At 48.7% G+C, this 13206-nt stretch overlaps 1 protein-coding gene across 5 annotated transcripts; it reads left to right on the top strand.

The window, feature by feature from the left end:
• The first annotated feature begins 691 nt into the window (after nt 1-691).
• Nucleotides 692-12046, top strand: LOC119252156 (patr class I histocompatibility antigen, A-126 alpha chain-like). Of its 5 annotated transcripts, XR_008553166.1 has the most exons (8): nt 692-780; nt 1066-1335; nt 1578-1853; nt 2408-2683; nt 2800-2919; nt 3122-3223; nt 4273-4453; nt 7962-8106. XR_008553166.1 is itself a non-coding variant. In XM_054698593.1 (7 exons), exons 1-7 carry the CDS (start codon nt 717-719, stop codon nt 11462-11464), a joined length of 1170 nt encoding a protein of 389 aa, XP_054554568.1. In that variant the 5' UTR covers nt 692-716; the 3' UTR covers nt 11465-12046. The 5 variants fall into 5 exon arrangements, 4 of the variants coding, with proteins under 4 accessions (XP_054554568.1, XP_054554567.1, XP_054554566.1 ...); XM_054698593.1 differs by lacking the exons at nt 4273-4453; nt 7962-8106 and adding an exon at nt 11403-12046; XM_054698592.1 differs by lacking the exon at nt 7962-8106 and having other exon boundaries at nt 4273-6534.
• Nucleotides 12047-13206: the final 1160 nt, after the last annotated feature.

Here is a 13206-nt window from a genome sequence, read left to right as displayed (position 1 = left end):
CCACAATTATCTTAAAAGATTATAAAATGTTATTCCTACATATTTCTTTCAGGCTGTATATTTTTGCATTGATCAACCAAAACAAAAGACTAAATGCAAAAGAAAATATGACAATCCAACTTCTAATGAGACAAAGAAGACACTTGTAAAACCATAACTGTAAAAGATCCACTTCTCACTACCATGATGATTTTCAGAAAGTTATTTGTCTTTAAAATAGTTAACATGCAATGGATTATTAATAATGTATTAATATGAAATAAAAAGATGTTTAAATGATTTTATTCCTTGTATGGTGAAGAATGATAGTTTTATCTGCATAAAATTATACTTGGGGGTCCTTGGGAATTTGTAATACTAAAAGGAAAATGTTTGAGAATGGGTGAGGCAGTCCCAGGACCAGGACAGTGGTCTGGGTGCAGAGGGGAGGGTGCAGGGCAAAGTCCCAGGTCCCAGGTGTGGCTCTCAGGTCTTGGACTCAAGGGCGGTGTCTCAGGCATGAAGGTTACTGTTGAGGATTCCCCAGCTCCCTGCAGTTCCACGCCTCCCTCTCACCTGAGTGGGGTCCTCAAGCCTGGACTCGTGACTCACCCCCAGTTCTCCCCATTGCCTGGAGGGTTTCCAGAGCAGCCAATCAGCATCCCCGCAGCTCCTGTTACAAAGTCTACACTGGCCTGCTCCGACACCCAGCTTCTGTAGCCGGGTAGGTGAGGGCCATGGGCCCCCCGCCCCTCCTGCTGCTGCTCTTGGGGGCCCTGGCCCCGGGGGAGATCTGGGCAGGTGAGTGCGGGTCGGGAGGGAACCCGCGCTGAGGAGCCCGGGGGGCCCCGTGGGTGGGGGGCAGCGGCGGCGCTGGACCCGGTAGAGGCTCGTTTCCGCTGTAGCCTGCCCTGGTGTCCCCCTCAACCCCGCCCTTGCCCCTTTCTGCCCCTCCCCGCCCCCGCCTCCTCAGGCCCCGGATTCCTGGCCCTTCTCGTCCCGCCGCCCCTTAACAATCTCAGGAGCCCCCTCGCCCCCTCCCCTCCCGCCCCGTCTCCCCAGCCCGGGTCTCCCTCCCGCCCCCAGGCTCCCACTCCCTGAGGTATTTCTCCACCGCGATGGCCCGGCCCGGCCCCGGGGAGCCCCGCTTCATCGCTGTGGGCTACGTGGACGACACGCAGTTCCTGCTGTTCGACAGCGACTCCCCGGGTCAGAGGGCAGAGCCGCGGGCGCCCTGGATGGAGCAGGAGGGGCAGGAGGACCTGGACGAGGAGACTCAGATCCAAAGGGACAAGGCTCAGTGGTTCAAAATGCTCCTGAGGGACCTGCGCGGCCACTACAAGCAGAGCAAGGACGGTGAGCTTCGCGGAGCGGGGCCAGGGTCAGGTCACCCCCCATTCCCACCCTAAGGCCGGGGTGTCCCGAGTCTCAGGATCCACTGACCCCTCAAGGCTGGTGGGTCTGCCAGGACCCTCCCCCGGGAAGAGCCTGTGAGACTTTCCTGCCAGCCCTTCATTTTCAATTTTTGGTTTATTCAGGGTGGGAGGGCGGGGTGACTGTGGGGTGACCTCAGGGCTGACCAGAGGGATGGGTCTCAGGTTCTCACACCCTCCAGACGATGTTTGGCTGTGAAGTGGGCCCACACCTGAGGCTCCTCGGCGGGTATGAAAAGTTCGCCTATGAAGGCGCAGATTTCATCTCCCTGAGCGAGGACCTGAACTCCTGGACCCCCGCGGACTCGGTGGCTCAGATCACCCAGCGCAAGTGGGAGGTGCAGGAGAGGGCCGAGCCTGTCAGGAACAGTCTGCACAATAGGTGCTTCCCTTGGCTCCTCAGATTCCTGATTTTGGGGAAGGAGGTGCTGCAGCGCACAGGTAAGAGGGGCCACAAGGCCTCGGACCTCCCCTCTCCTGGCGCCCCACAGGGAACATGGAATATTGGGCAGAACAGCACCTGCTTTCTGGGCAGAGAGGGAGAGTCCCCCTGGGTTTCATGTTCTGTGCTAGAGACAGACTTGCCCAGAAGACACCACTTTTCTTGACAGTCTCTCCTGAGGGAGGGAGGCCATCCTGAAAAACTCTTCCCTGGATGCTTTTGACCCAACAGCCATCCTGGGAACCCTGAGTTTCTCTTTCAAGTTCTTGTTTTCAGTCTGAGAACATTTCTGGATCTGACTCCTGCCTTTCTGTGTCATTCACCCTCCACCCAGGTCAGGAGCAAAAGTCTGTGTTCTCCTTAGAGACCTGCATCCTCCTACCCTGGGCTCTCACCTGATTATCCCAGATTCCCCAGACTAGGCTGGTTTCTGGGCTTTGTGCTTCCTGCCTCCAAACCAATTGTCATGTCCATTCTGAGGATGGTCAGTGAGGCTGCTTCAGTGTCCAGGAAGGAAAAACCCAAAGTGTGAATTTTTTGTCCTTCTCCTCAGATCCCCCAAAGACACACTTGACCCACCACCCCACCTCTGACCAGAAGGTCACCTTGAGGTGCTGGGCCCTGGGCTTCTACCCTGCCAATATCACCCTGACTTGGCAGCGAGATGGGGAGGACCTGAACCAGGACGTGGAGCTGGTGGACACCAGGCCTGGGGGGGATGGAACCTTCCAGAAGTGGGCAGCTATGGTGGTGCCTTCTGGAGAGGAGCAGAGATACATGTGCCGTGTGCAGCATGAGGGGCTGCTGGAGCCCCGAGTCCTGATATGGGGTAAGGAGGAGCGTTGTGAGCACAAAGACTCTGCTCAGGGGTATCAGGAGCCCTTCTGGAGAACTTCAGAGGGTCAAGATGAGGCCTGGGGTTCAGGGTCTCACCTTCCCTTCCAGTGCCCCCTCCTCAGTTCTCCATCCCCACCATTGTCATCATTGCTGGCCTGGTTCTCCTTGTTGCTGTGCTCATTGGAGCTGTAGTGGCTGCATCTGAGATGTGGAGGAAGAAGCACTCAGGTAGGGAAGGGAGTAGGGGATCTTGTCCACCGGGGCTTGCAAGTCAGGGGGAACTTGCCCTACCTGGTTAATGGGAAATACCATCCACACACATGTGTTTACCAGGGGGGCATTTGGTCCAGTCCCCCCTCACCTCCTTTATTTTTTCCCAGGCCTGACCTGGGTCTTTAGTCACAGTTCTGGAAACTTCCCTGTTCTGCAGGATTAGAAGATTCATTTAGAACTTCTGACCTGACTGCTACCTGGTCTCACGTGATGTCTTTTCTCACAGATGGAAAAGGAGGAAGCTACACTCAGGCTCCAGGTAAGTGTGGATCAGGAGTTTGATGCCTGAGCCCCTGGGGACAGTGTAGATGGAGCCCATGGGGAGTCACCCTCATCAGTCCCTCCTGTGGTCTTATCTCTGACTAAGTTTGTTGTGTTCTCCCCTGGGCAGCAGCAGTGCCCGGGGCTCTGAAGTGTATCTCAGCCCCTAAAGGTGAGACCCTGGAGGACTTCAGAAGGGGCTGGGGGTTGAGGCAGAGAGGCAGGCACTAAGTGATGGGGATGCTTTCAGAAGGGCATCTTGAGAATGCAGTGGACCGTTGATAGTGCTAACACTCAGGTAATTCACCTGAATTTCATCGTGATTATTTTCTTTCATGGTGAGAGACAGCCTTGTTGGCCTGGGTGTTACAGGATGTATTTTTGCCCACATTTTGTGGCTTTATAATCCCCTGGTTTAAACTACTCCAGACCTGCGAGAATGGCCCATGTCAAAAAGACCAGAAACAGCCAGTGCTGGCAAGGATATGGAAAAAAGGGGACAGTCCTACATTGTTTTTGCATATAGACCAAGCCAGCCCTTTTTGATTTCTAAAAAATCAAATGTGGTTGTGCCATTGGACTCAGCAATGCTACACTGAGGCTCTACTCACAGAGGATAAATACTCTCCTGTGAAGGACCTGCACTCCCATCACCACTGCAGCTATTTACAGTAGCCAAGCTATGGACACCACCTAAATGCCTCAAGCAGGTGACACATCATGTAGAAACTGGGATTACACGTATTCATATATGTACATGTATGGGTGATATATGTCCCTGTATAATGAAATAGCATCCACCATCAAAAACATAACTCATGCCACTGTGGCAACATGGATGGAAGAGGGATAAGTCAAAAGGAAAAAGAGAAATAATTATAAATGGATGTAGAGAAAGCAAATGAAGGGCCACATTAAACCAAACTTGAAAACTAACCCTTGTTACTAATCAATAAAAAACTGGAATTTCTAAAAAGTATCCATACTACCATGATTCAATCCAGATGTGGGACTATTTATTTATTTATTTATTTATTTATTTTTTAGGGACGGAGCAGTGGCCTGCGCGGCCCGGGCTGGATACTGGTGGGCAGAGGCGCCGGCGGCCCAGAAGGGGACGGAGATGGTATACTATGTGACGTCAGAGCCCTGAAGATGGGGAGATAGAATGACGTGGGGTCAAAAACCTGCTGAAATAAGGATTCTCGCTCATTGGGAAAGAGAACAAGTTGGTACCGCCCTTCTGAATTCAGCTGTTAGCATTTGGGATGTTATATATGTGTGTGTGTGTGTCTGTATTAAAAGAAATAGTAATTCAATTTTTGAGACATGACCTAAGGAAACGCTTTGACACACACACATGCACACACACACACACCCCTTTATTTGTAAAAATACTAACCAGCATTTTCTCATACTTACAAATACTAGCAACAATCTAAGTCAAAACTTCAGGAAACAGTGAAATATAGTACACTATGTACGTGAAACAAATGTAGCAATTAGGCATAATCATTCTGAATAGTTTTAAATGACTTGGAAAATACTTGTGTTATGATGTTAAATGAAGGAGGAAAGATAGAAGATTGTAGGCATAGCATTATTCCAGATATAAAATGAACATAATAGGATTGATTTAAATTTTAAATACCAGACAAAATGGAAATCATGTGTTATGTATGCATTTAGTGATATCCCCTTAGGTGATGAACTGTCATGAAGAGCAAGGGAAATAATTATAATGACAGCCACATATTCCTGCTTACTTGGGGAGGAAGATTATGATATAGTGTGGTCTTAGGATTCTTCACCCAGTTTATGGGAGTTCATTTTTTAATTCTAATTTTTCACCTGTATAGTCTCTGCCCTTACACATGGGTGTTATAGTTCACAGTTCCAAATATACTGGAAATTATGAGGAAGAAAGTAAGCTAATTCTTAAAATTATCTATTTTAAAAAGATGTATTTATTTTTATGCAGACAAGAACTGGGGTCTAGGGCAAAGGTGCAGGAGGTGAGAGGATTCACCAGAGACAGAGTGGGGAGCAGAACAGGTGGCTCTACTGAAACCCACTGCTGAGGGGAGCAGTGGGTAAACAGGAGAGGTCCGCTGCACCATGTGGGTCAGCTCCCTGCCTGGGGATCAAACTCAGGCCACAGTGGCTGGCAATAGCTTGACAACGTTGAGACTTTAACTCCTGCACCACTAGGTAGACCCTAAAAGTATTTATCTTTTGAGGAAAAAATCACAGTTCACTGTTCCTCATTTTATTTTATTCTAATGTTCAAATATTCTACAATGTACACAACTCCCTTTCAGTTTCAGAATCAGTCAACCAAAGCAAATTTAAAAATTAGTGCAATCATTGGTGCAATTACCCCCTGCTCCTTGGCAAGTGAGAAGTAACTACAGAATTTTTGTAAAGAAAGCCTTAAAAATTCTGTTGCAGTTACAGAAAAATTTCTAAGGGTGTACATATGGCCTTCCTGATAGTAAAGCAGGGGTGGGCAGAGCAGTCTCATATCAGTTAATGTCAAGGTCACCTTGATTGTTTTTTTTAACTGAGGGAGGTATCATAAGGACAATTTATAAATCTTTATTACCCCAATTATGGAAGGTTCCAGCAATCTAAGGTGGGGTCAGAAAAGATGATCAGCCAGAGGTGGGGGCAGAGAGGATTATGAAACTTAGGAGACTCACCCATTCTGACCCCAAGGCAATAATTTCCACACTCATTCCATCAAAGAACATTATGAAAGAACACCCCTTACCCTCGCCAGAAACCCCCTGGACCCTCAATACCCTCCTGGACTCCCTACGCGCTTCCCGGTACCTTATTTCCAGCGGCGATGCTCTGGTTGTTCCTCTTCACTCCTTGCTCTCTACCGCAGCCTTTATTTGCTCAGCCCCCCAGGTCAGGTGTGCCGCGTAAGCACGCCCACCCCTTCCCCTGGGTGCTCACCCTCAGGCAGCCGGACGCAAAGCCCACACTCCCAAAGGCCCCCAGTTTTCCCAAATGCAGGTTTGCCACAAGTCGTTTGGCGCAAACCCCAAAAGGAAGCAATCTTCCTTTACCCCTCCTTCCACCCCGCCACTTGCTGTGTCTGGACAGTCCCCACCTGGTTTCTCTTGGCCACGGAACCCCTGCAGCCGTGACCCACACAGGTGAACGGCAGAAACCCGCTCCTTCCAGACAGGGCACCCCCGAAGGCGGAATGAGGAGCCCGTTTGCAGGCCCCCGCCATGGTTGCTCCCGACTGCTCCCCACAGCCCCGCTCCCTGCAGGGGAACCACCACTCAGTCTGGGCGGCCTCTGCCATCCAGTGCAGGGGCATCTGGTTGGCCTCTCTGGGCTGCGGTCTCAGCGCAAGCCACACCCCACTCCCCACCCCCAGCTGCGCGCACTCTGAGGTCTGAGACACTCAGCTCTCTTGTGGGATTAACAGACCTTTCTGGACAGAGGGTGACATGGTGCAATACCTTTAGAAGCCTCAGTCTGGCTGCTGTGCAGAATCAAGAGGTGAAGGTGATTAATGTAGGAAACTAGAATAGATTCTAGGATGGAAAATTTAGTAGCTTTATGGGGTGTGATCAGGAAAATAATAGGAAGTGTTTGGACCAAGATATATTTAGAGATGGACTTTACAGCATTTCCTAATGTAACATCTGGGTTGTGAGAAAGAGGGGTCAGGATGCCACCCAACATTTCAGACTGTGAAGTAGAGATGTGGAGGGGGTGTGTGACAGGGGTAGGCTTCAGAAGTAGCGCATTTGTGGAAATGGCATCCGAGGTGTTCATTGGGAGAGTTGAAGCTGGGAGTTATTGGAAATGCAGTGATGGTGGCAGTTGGACAGATGTTGGCAGCCTGCTGTCCTAAAGGGATCCAGAGCTCTCTGAGAGCACCTGTTCACTGTGCACATGGAGTTCCAGGAGGTTAGAAGTGCTGCAAACAGAATTTCCCAGAACTGATTCCTGTTCTCTGAGGACATACCGGCTTGTGGGCATGTTCCCTACTAACCAGGAAAGCTTGTTCCAGCAGTAACTTATTAATCTGTATAAGCATAAACACAATTGCATGCTATTTTCTTATTTTAAAAAAAGATTTATTTTATTTATGCATACAACAGCTGGGGAGTAGGCCAGAGGTGCTGGGGGTGAGAAGATTCACCAGAGGTGTGGGGGGTGAGAAGATTCATCAGAAAGAGAACGGGGAGCAGAACAGGTGGATTAACTGAAATACACTGCTGAAGCGAGCAGCAAGCAAGACAGGAGAGGTCTGCTGCACCATGTGGGTCAGCTCCCTGGCCAGGGATTGAACTGAGGCCTCAGTGGCAGCCAGTAGCTTCATAGTGCTGAGACTTAACCCCTTGGGCCACAGGTGAGCAGCACCACTGAGCACATCACTACAGACACAGCAGAAACCCGCTCCTTCCAGACAGGCACCCCCGAAGGCGGAATGAGGAGCCTGTTTGCAGGCCCCCGCCGTGGTCGCTCCCGACTGCTGCAAATTCATTTAGACTCTGAGTCTTTGTTAAGAGATGAGAACTTCTCATGGTCTGTCTGCAGCAGACAGACAAGCCAGGAGCACAGGTGCAATATGTGCACTGAGAAATAGATCTGGGAGGTGATGTGATGTACATGATATTTGAAGTTGAGCATAATGGGTCTCCCAGGGACTGATGACTAAGGAAAAGAAAGGAGTTGGACTGAACCCTGAAACCCCCTGTGTTAAGGCCACCCCCCAGAGCCAACTGCATATTCTGACACCATGCGGAGAAGGCACAGAGAGCAGGGAGCCACCAGGAGTCACCAGGACACTCATGAAGACTCAGAAGGTGGGCCTCCCTGGTGGCGCAGCGGTTGAGCGCTGGGCCTCTGCAGCACCGGTTTGATCCCGGCCGCCGGGCGAGGATCCCACATAGCACTCAGACCTCTGCTGCCGCCCGCTGCTCCCCTCAGCAGTGTACTTCGTCAGTCTGCCTGTTCTGCTTCTGGCTTTTGTGAATTCTCTCACCCTCCCACACTTTGACTGTACCCAATGCTTGTATAAATAAATAAATTAATTAAAAAAAAACCTCAGAAGGTCTAGAACAGAGTCTGAGAGTCTGTGTTTATAACCACATTTGTGCTGATCACACTTTTAGCAGAAGAACGAGACCAGATTCCTGGCTGTGAGTCAGCCTCACCTACAGAGCATGTTGAGGAAGTGATTCCTGGGTCCCTGCTCATCAATCTGAGCTGCTGGGTCTGGGATAGACCTGAGTATTTGTAACAAACCCACATGCATCCTGGGGCTCAGCCAGATTGGGGCCCCTGATGTCAGTGAACAGGGAGCTGTGAGGACCTAGGGGGAAAAGACAAGACATGTGCTGGGGCGTCTGCTTTTCTTTTTCTCCTGGGAGTCATATCCAGGTGGACATGAGGAAGTGGTTCAGCATAAAGAAAATCTGTCACTGTCCCTGGATGGATTTCTCACTTATTTGATACAAATTTACAACACAAATTTTTCAAGTAAAATTTACCAAATGTATTAATAGATACATGTGAATGTGTATGTTTGTATATAATAGTATAGTGTGTGACACTGACTATAGATCCCTGTGGCTTGCCCAGCTCTTTCCTGCCCCCTGAGTGGTGGGACATGCAGGCTTTGTTGGTGCGGCTGCCCCAGTGGGCACAACCAGAGGCCAGTGGGAGCAGGAGTCTGAAAGGACTGGCAGCAGCAGTGGTGGTTTCCTGCCCTGGCACCTGCGTGTGCAGGTGGGAGCTGGTGGGCACAGCTCTAGAGGTGGTGGCAGTGGGGGCTTTCCTGATAGGGGGCAGGCAGCCTTCAGAGTACCAAGGCTTTGTCTGGAATGTTGTGTTTTCAGAAACCAGACTGACCTCAAAGCCAGTAAAGAAACAATAACTTGGCACCTGTTTTGGGACTACAAGGGTCTGTCATGAGGGTAAAGAAGGAAACCCCTTGGTAGATCCAGAAACCCCAGATGTCTTGGGAGCCTTGAGAGGATTTTCTCTGAAGATACAGGTACCATAGGCCAAGTCTGATGGTGAGACCTTGGCATGGTCCTGAGCCCTGACTTCTGTCTTTTAGGAGCTCTCAGTCTGAGGGTTCTTATATGAAATTCAAACAAAGCAAAATTAAAAGGTTTGCATAATAATTTCTGTTCCTGTTGAATTCATGCAAACTGACTGTGGCGGTGTAGTGTGTGGGTGAGGCCAGGGGCTGATAACAAGTTCTGGGGGCTGAACTTTGATGGCTACCAGGAGCAGCAAATGTGATGGGCTATTCTTGCATGTTTGCTGTGACTGTTTGTAACTGATTACAGCAAACCCAGATGGAGATGAAAATGGGGAACAGGCCCTTCAGTGTGCGATGCCCCCTATTCTTGCAGATCATTGTTCAGTGATCTAAGAAGTGAAAGTGCTTATAGATCCAATTCCTGGCTCTGCTTATGGCTTTGTGGTGTGACAGGCAGCAGCACCCAGGCCTATCCCACCAACAGTTGTAGATATTTGCTGTCTGTCCCTTTTACTTTATATCCCCTTTTGTTTTCCTTGCTGCAGGGGACAGATCCACAAAGATATCACTGAAATGTATGTCATGGCACATTCTGTCCTTGTTTTCTTCCATGTATTTTATGGCTTCTGGCCTTACATCCCAGCCTATTGTCCATTTTGAGTTGATTTTTGTGTGAGGTGTGAGACAGTGGTCTAGTTTCAGAGTGGGTCTAGAGACAGAGCAGGGAACAGAACAGGCAGACTGACGAAATACACTGCTGAGGGGAGCAGCAGATGAGACAAGAGAGTTCTGCTTTCCATGTGGGATTCTTGCCAGCCGGCTGGGATTGAACCCCTGCTGCAGAGACTACAGACAGCTTCACAGTGGGCGCTCAACCGCCTGTGCCACCATGGAGGCCCTAGTTTCATTTTTTTTGCATGTGGCTGTCCAGTGTCCCCGTCACCATTTATCGAAGATGCTTTCCTTGTGAACCCCTCATCTTAACGTTGTCAACATAAACTTTACTGGATTGCATGTTGGAGAAAGGGGTTTACTTCTTCCCATCAGCAGTTGTATTTTAAAATCACAATTTGGGCCTCCCTGGTGGCACAAGGGTTAAGACTCAATCTGGAAGCTATCTGCAGCTACTACAGCATAAGTTCTTGTATAAATAAATAAATAAATAAATAAATCTTTAAAAAAATAAAATAAAATAAAAATGGGTCTACAAGTTGCCCTATGTCTGTCCTCTATTGTATCCACATCCAAGGCTTGTGGGGCAGGAAACTACCTCAGCCCACAAGGAGCTGAGCACAGATGGCTTCACTGCACAGATGCTCTCACGGATCTTCCTCTGCATGGTTCTGTCACATGATGAGATGCTGACATCACGCTGCTTCTGTTATGGAAGAGACTTTTAAGGGTTTTGGGAGAGAGGCAACTTATTTTTCAGGTGGTAGAATGAGAATAATTAGTGTCCACATGGTGATCTGTGTTTTCAATTATCTACAAATTCTGTGATACACAGGAGGGGAGACAGTTCCCCCCCGTGAGTGTGTCTGACTTGCTGGCGCTTCCTCGTGAGGAGAATGAAGCAGAAGGGATGTGCCACATCACAGAGTCAGGCTCACAGGGGCTGGGACTTACCGCCCAGTCGCCCCTCCTGGTCCCTCTCTAGGGTGACTCCCTGCACACGGTGGACCCTCAGCTAAGGGGACGCCCACAGGACAAGGAACTGAAGGTTTTCTCCAGGAGTCACATGCATGAGCTCTGAGGCAGGTCCTTCCATGCTGATCACAGCCATTCACATCTGCCAACATTTCGTCCCCAGTGCAGCCCTGTGGGACCCAGACCTGGAGCCTCTGAGTGAGGCCCCTCCTGCAGCCTCCCCCCAGAGACTCTGCCAAGTTTGTGGTTTATCTGCTAAGTTTGAAGTGATTCGGTACAAACCAGTAAAAAATTGAGATGATAAAGTGATCAGTGTCTGTTTTCTCACAAGAATCAGGTGCACTAGAGTAACTCACGTGACAGTCAAGGTCCTGATAGCAATGTGCTGTCAGACAAGGATTCCATGTCCCCTGAAGTGTCCTTCAAAATATGTGATGTAAAAAATTATTTCTACTGTTTTTAGATTCCTATTTAATTTTGCTGTTTTCTTTTGTTTTCTTTATAGTATCCCAAGAACGGTGTCTGCTGGGCATGCTACAAAGTCTGTCCAGCAGCCTGGAGCTGTGAGTGGGGCTGACTCTGCCCCACCTGCAGGGAGTGGGAACTGGAGCCCCGGAATCAGCCCTGAGGGCTCATCCTCCAGGGCAGCACAGGCCTTGCTATGCCCTCCTCATAGGCCCCTGAATCTCCTTGACACACCAGCATTGAGGAATTGAGAGGGGATGTTCTAGCTCTGGAAAAGGGCCCCTTAACCCCCTGACCTCTCTCAACTCTCCTCCCCATGATCCTCTGTGAGCGTGTGTGTGTGTGTTTGGGATATACCAGCCCTGAAAGGACAGAAAAAGGCCCCAAATGTAAGTAGTTTCCTGGTCATGTATGGAGCCAACCCCTCTGCAGTCCCACCAGGTGAGACAGAGACTCCCCCAGCCCCAGCCAGAGACTGTGTCACCCACACAGACTTTCCCCTCACAGTGTCCCAGATGCTGCCCCTTTCCAGCCCTGAGTCCAGGCCCAGGAACTGGGTCAGCAATTCTCAAACATTTTCCTTTCAGGATGTCTGTACACTCTCACAAATTATTAAGGATCCCATGTATAATTTCGTTATGTGGGTTATAGCTTTAAATATTTACTTTACTGAAATAAAACCTTTTTAGAAGATGTTATTACTTCTTTACTTTAGAATGATAATAACAATGTGTGCTAACAAAGCATTTTTAAGAAAATAACTTTCTGTAAATATAAGGATAATTAAAAGAGGGAAACTTTTACATTTTATGGTTTTTTTTAAAGATTTATTTATTTTTACACAAGAACCCGGGTACAGGCCAGAAATGCGGGAGGGTGAGAGGATTCACCGGAGACAGAGCCAGGGAACAGAACAGGCAGATTGCCGAGGACCAGCCTTGGCAAAATGTCGTGTCAGGGGTTCCTGAAAGGATGAGACAGCCTAGGCGACATGTTAAGGGCTGAAAGGAAGGGAGTGAGGCAGATATGCACTCTTCTTTTTGGTGCAAGTATCTCCTGCTGAGGGGCTCAGCAAGTCTTTATTTATTCATTTTTTGCAAGCAGAAAAATTATGTCATCATACATAAAACAGAGACAATCAGAGTATTCTATTCCCATGGACTACTGGGTCCTGGGGTCTCGGCTAGACGGTAGCCTTCAAGGTTAATACATAAAAAACTAAGCCTTACACTAAAACTCATTATTTCAGCTAGACAATTACCTAAGACAGCCGATAGCCGCCAGTACACCCCTATCAGCTAAAGCCTAAGCATCAAAAGACTCTTCTATTCATATGGCCTTCAGCCGGAGAACAGCTGCTTCTCAACTATCAGAATTTTTCTACCTAGAAACTTCTTAACACAGTTAACTTCATTTAAAAACTTTCCTAAGAAACTTCTTTTTAAAAAAGGAAACTTCTAAAAAAGCAAAAGAAGGACCTACTATAATTGTTGTCCTGGGTTGCTTGTCAGGCATGTTCATGTATAACAAACTCTTTCCCATTGTCAGTCAGGCCAAATTTACAATGTTTAATTTTTCAGGAGGTATTTCTCCGTGCCATGTGCTTATAATATTCTTATACATATACTTTATTGCCCAATGTATTTTCTGAGAATTTTTTTCTTATATGACCAAGAACAAAATACAAAGGGATGTTTAATCTTCAGCCCCACGGTGTGAGGCCCTTTTTCTTAGCTGTTTGCCAGTGTCTTACCTGGCTGGGGCAACAAGGCCCCCTGCAGCAGCAGATTGATGAAATACACTGCTGGGGGGAACAGCAGGCTAGACAGGAGAAGTCTGCTGCG

This window comes from Talpa occidentalis, unplaced genomic scaffold, assembly GCF_014898055.3.
Source record: "Talpa occidentalis isolate TD23 unplaced genomic scaffold, MPIMG_talOcc4v2.1 talOcc4.2, whole genome shotgun sequence".
Taxonomy (NCBI): domain Eukaryota; kingdom Metazoa; phylum Chordata; class Mammalia; order Eulipotyphla; family Talpidae; genus Talpa; species Talpa occidentalis.
The sequence above is the reverse complement of the archived record's forward strand: the minus strand, read 5'-3'. Positions and strand labels throughout refer to the sequence as shown.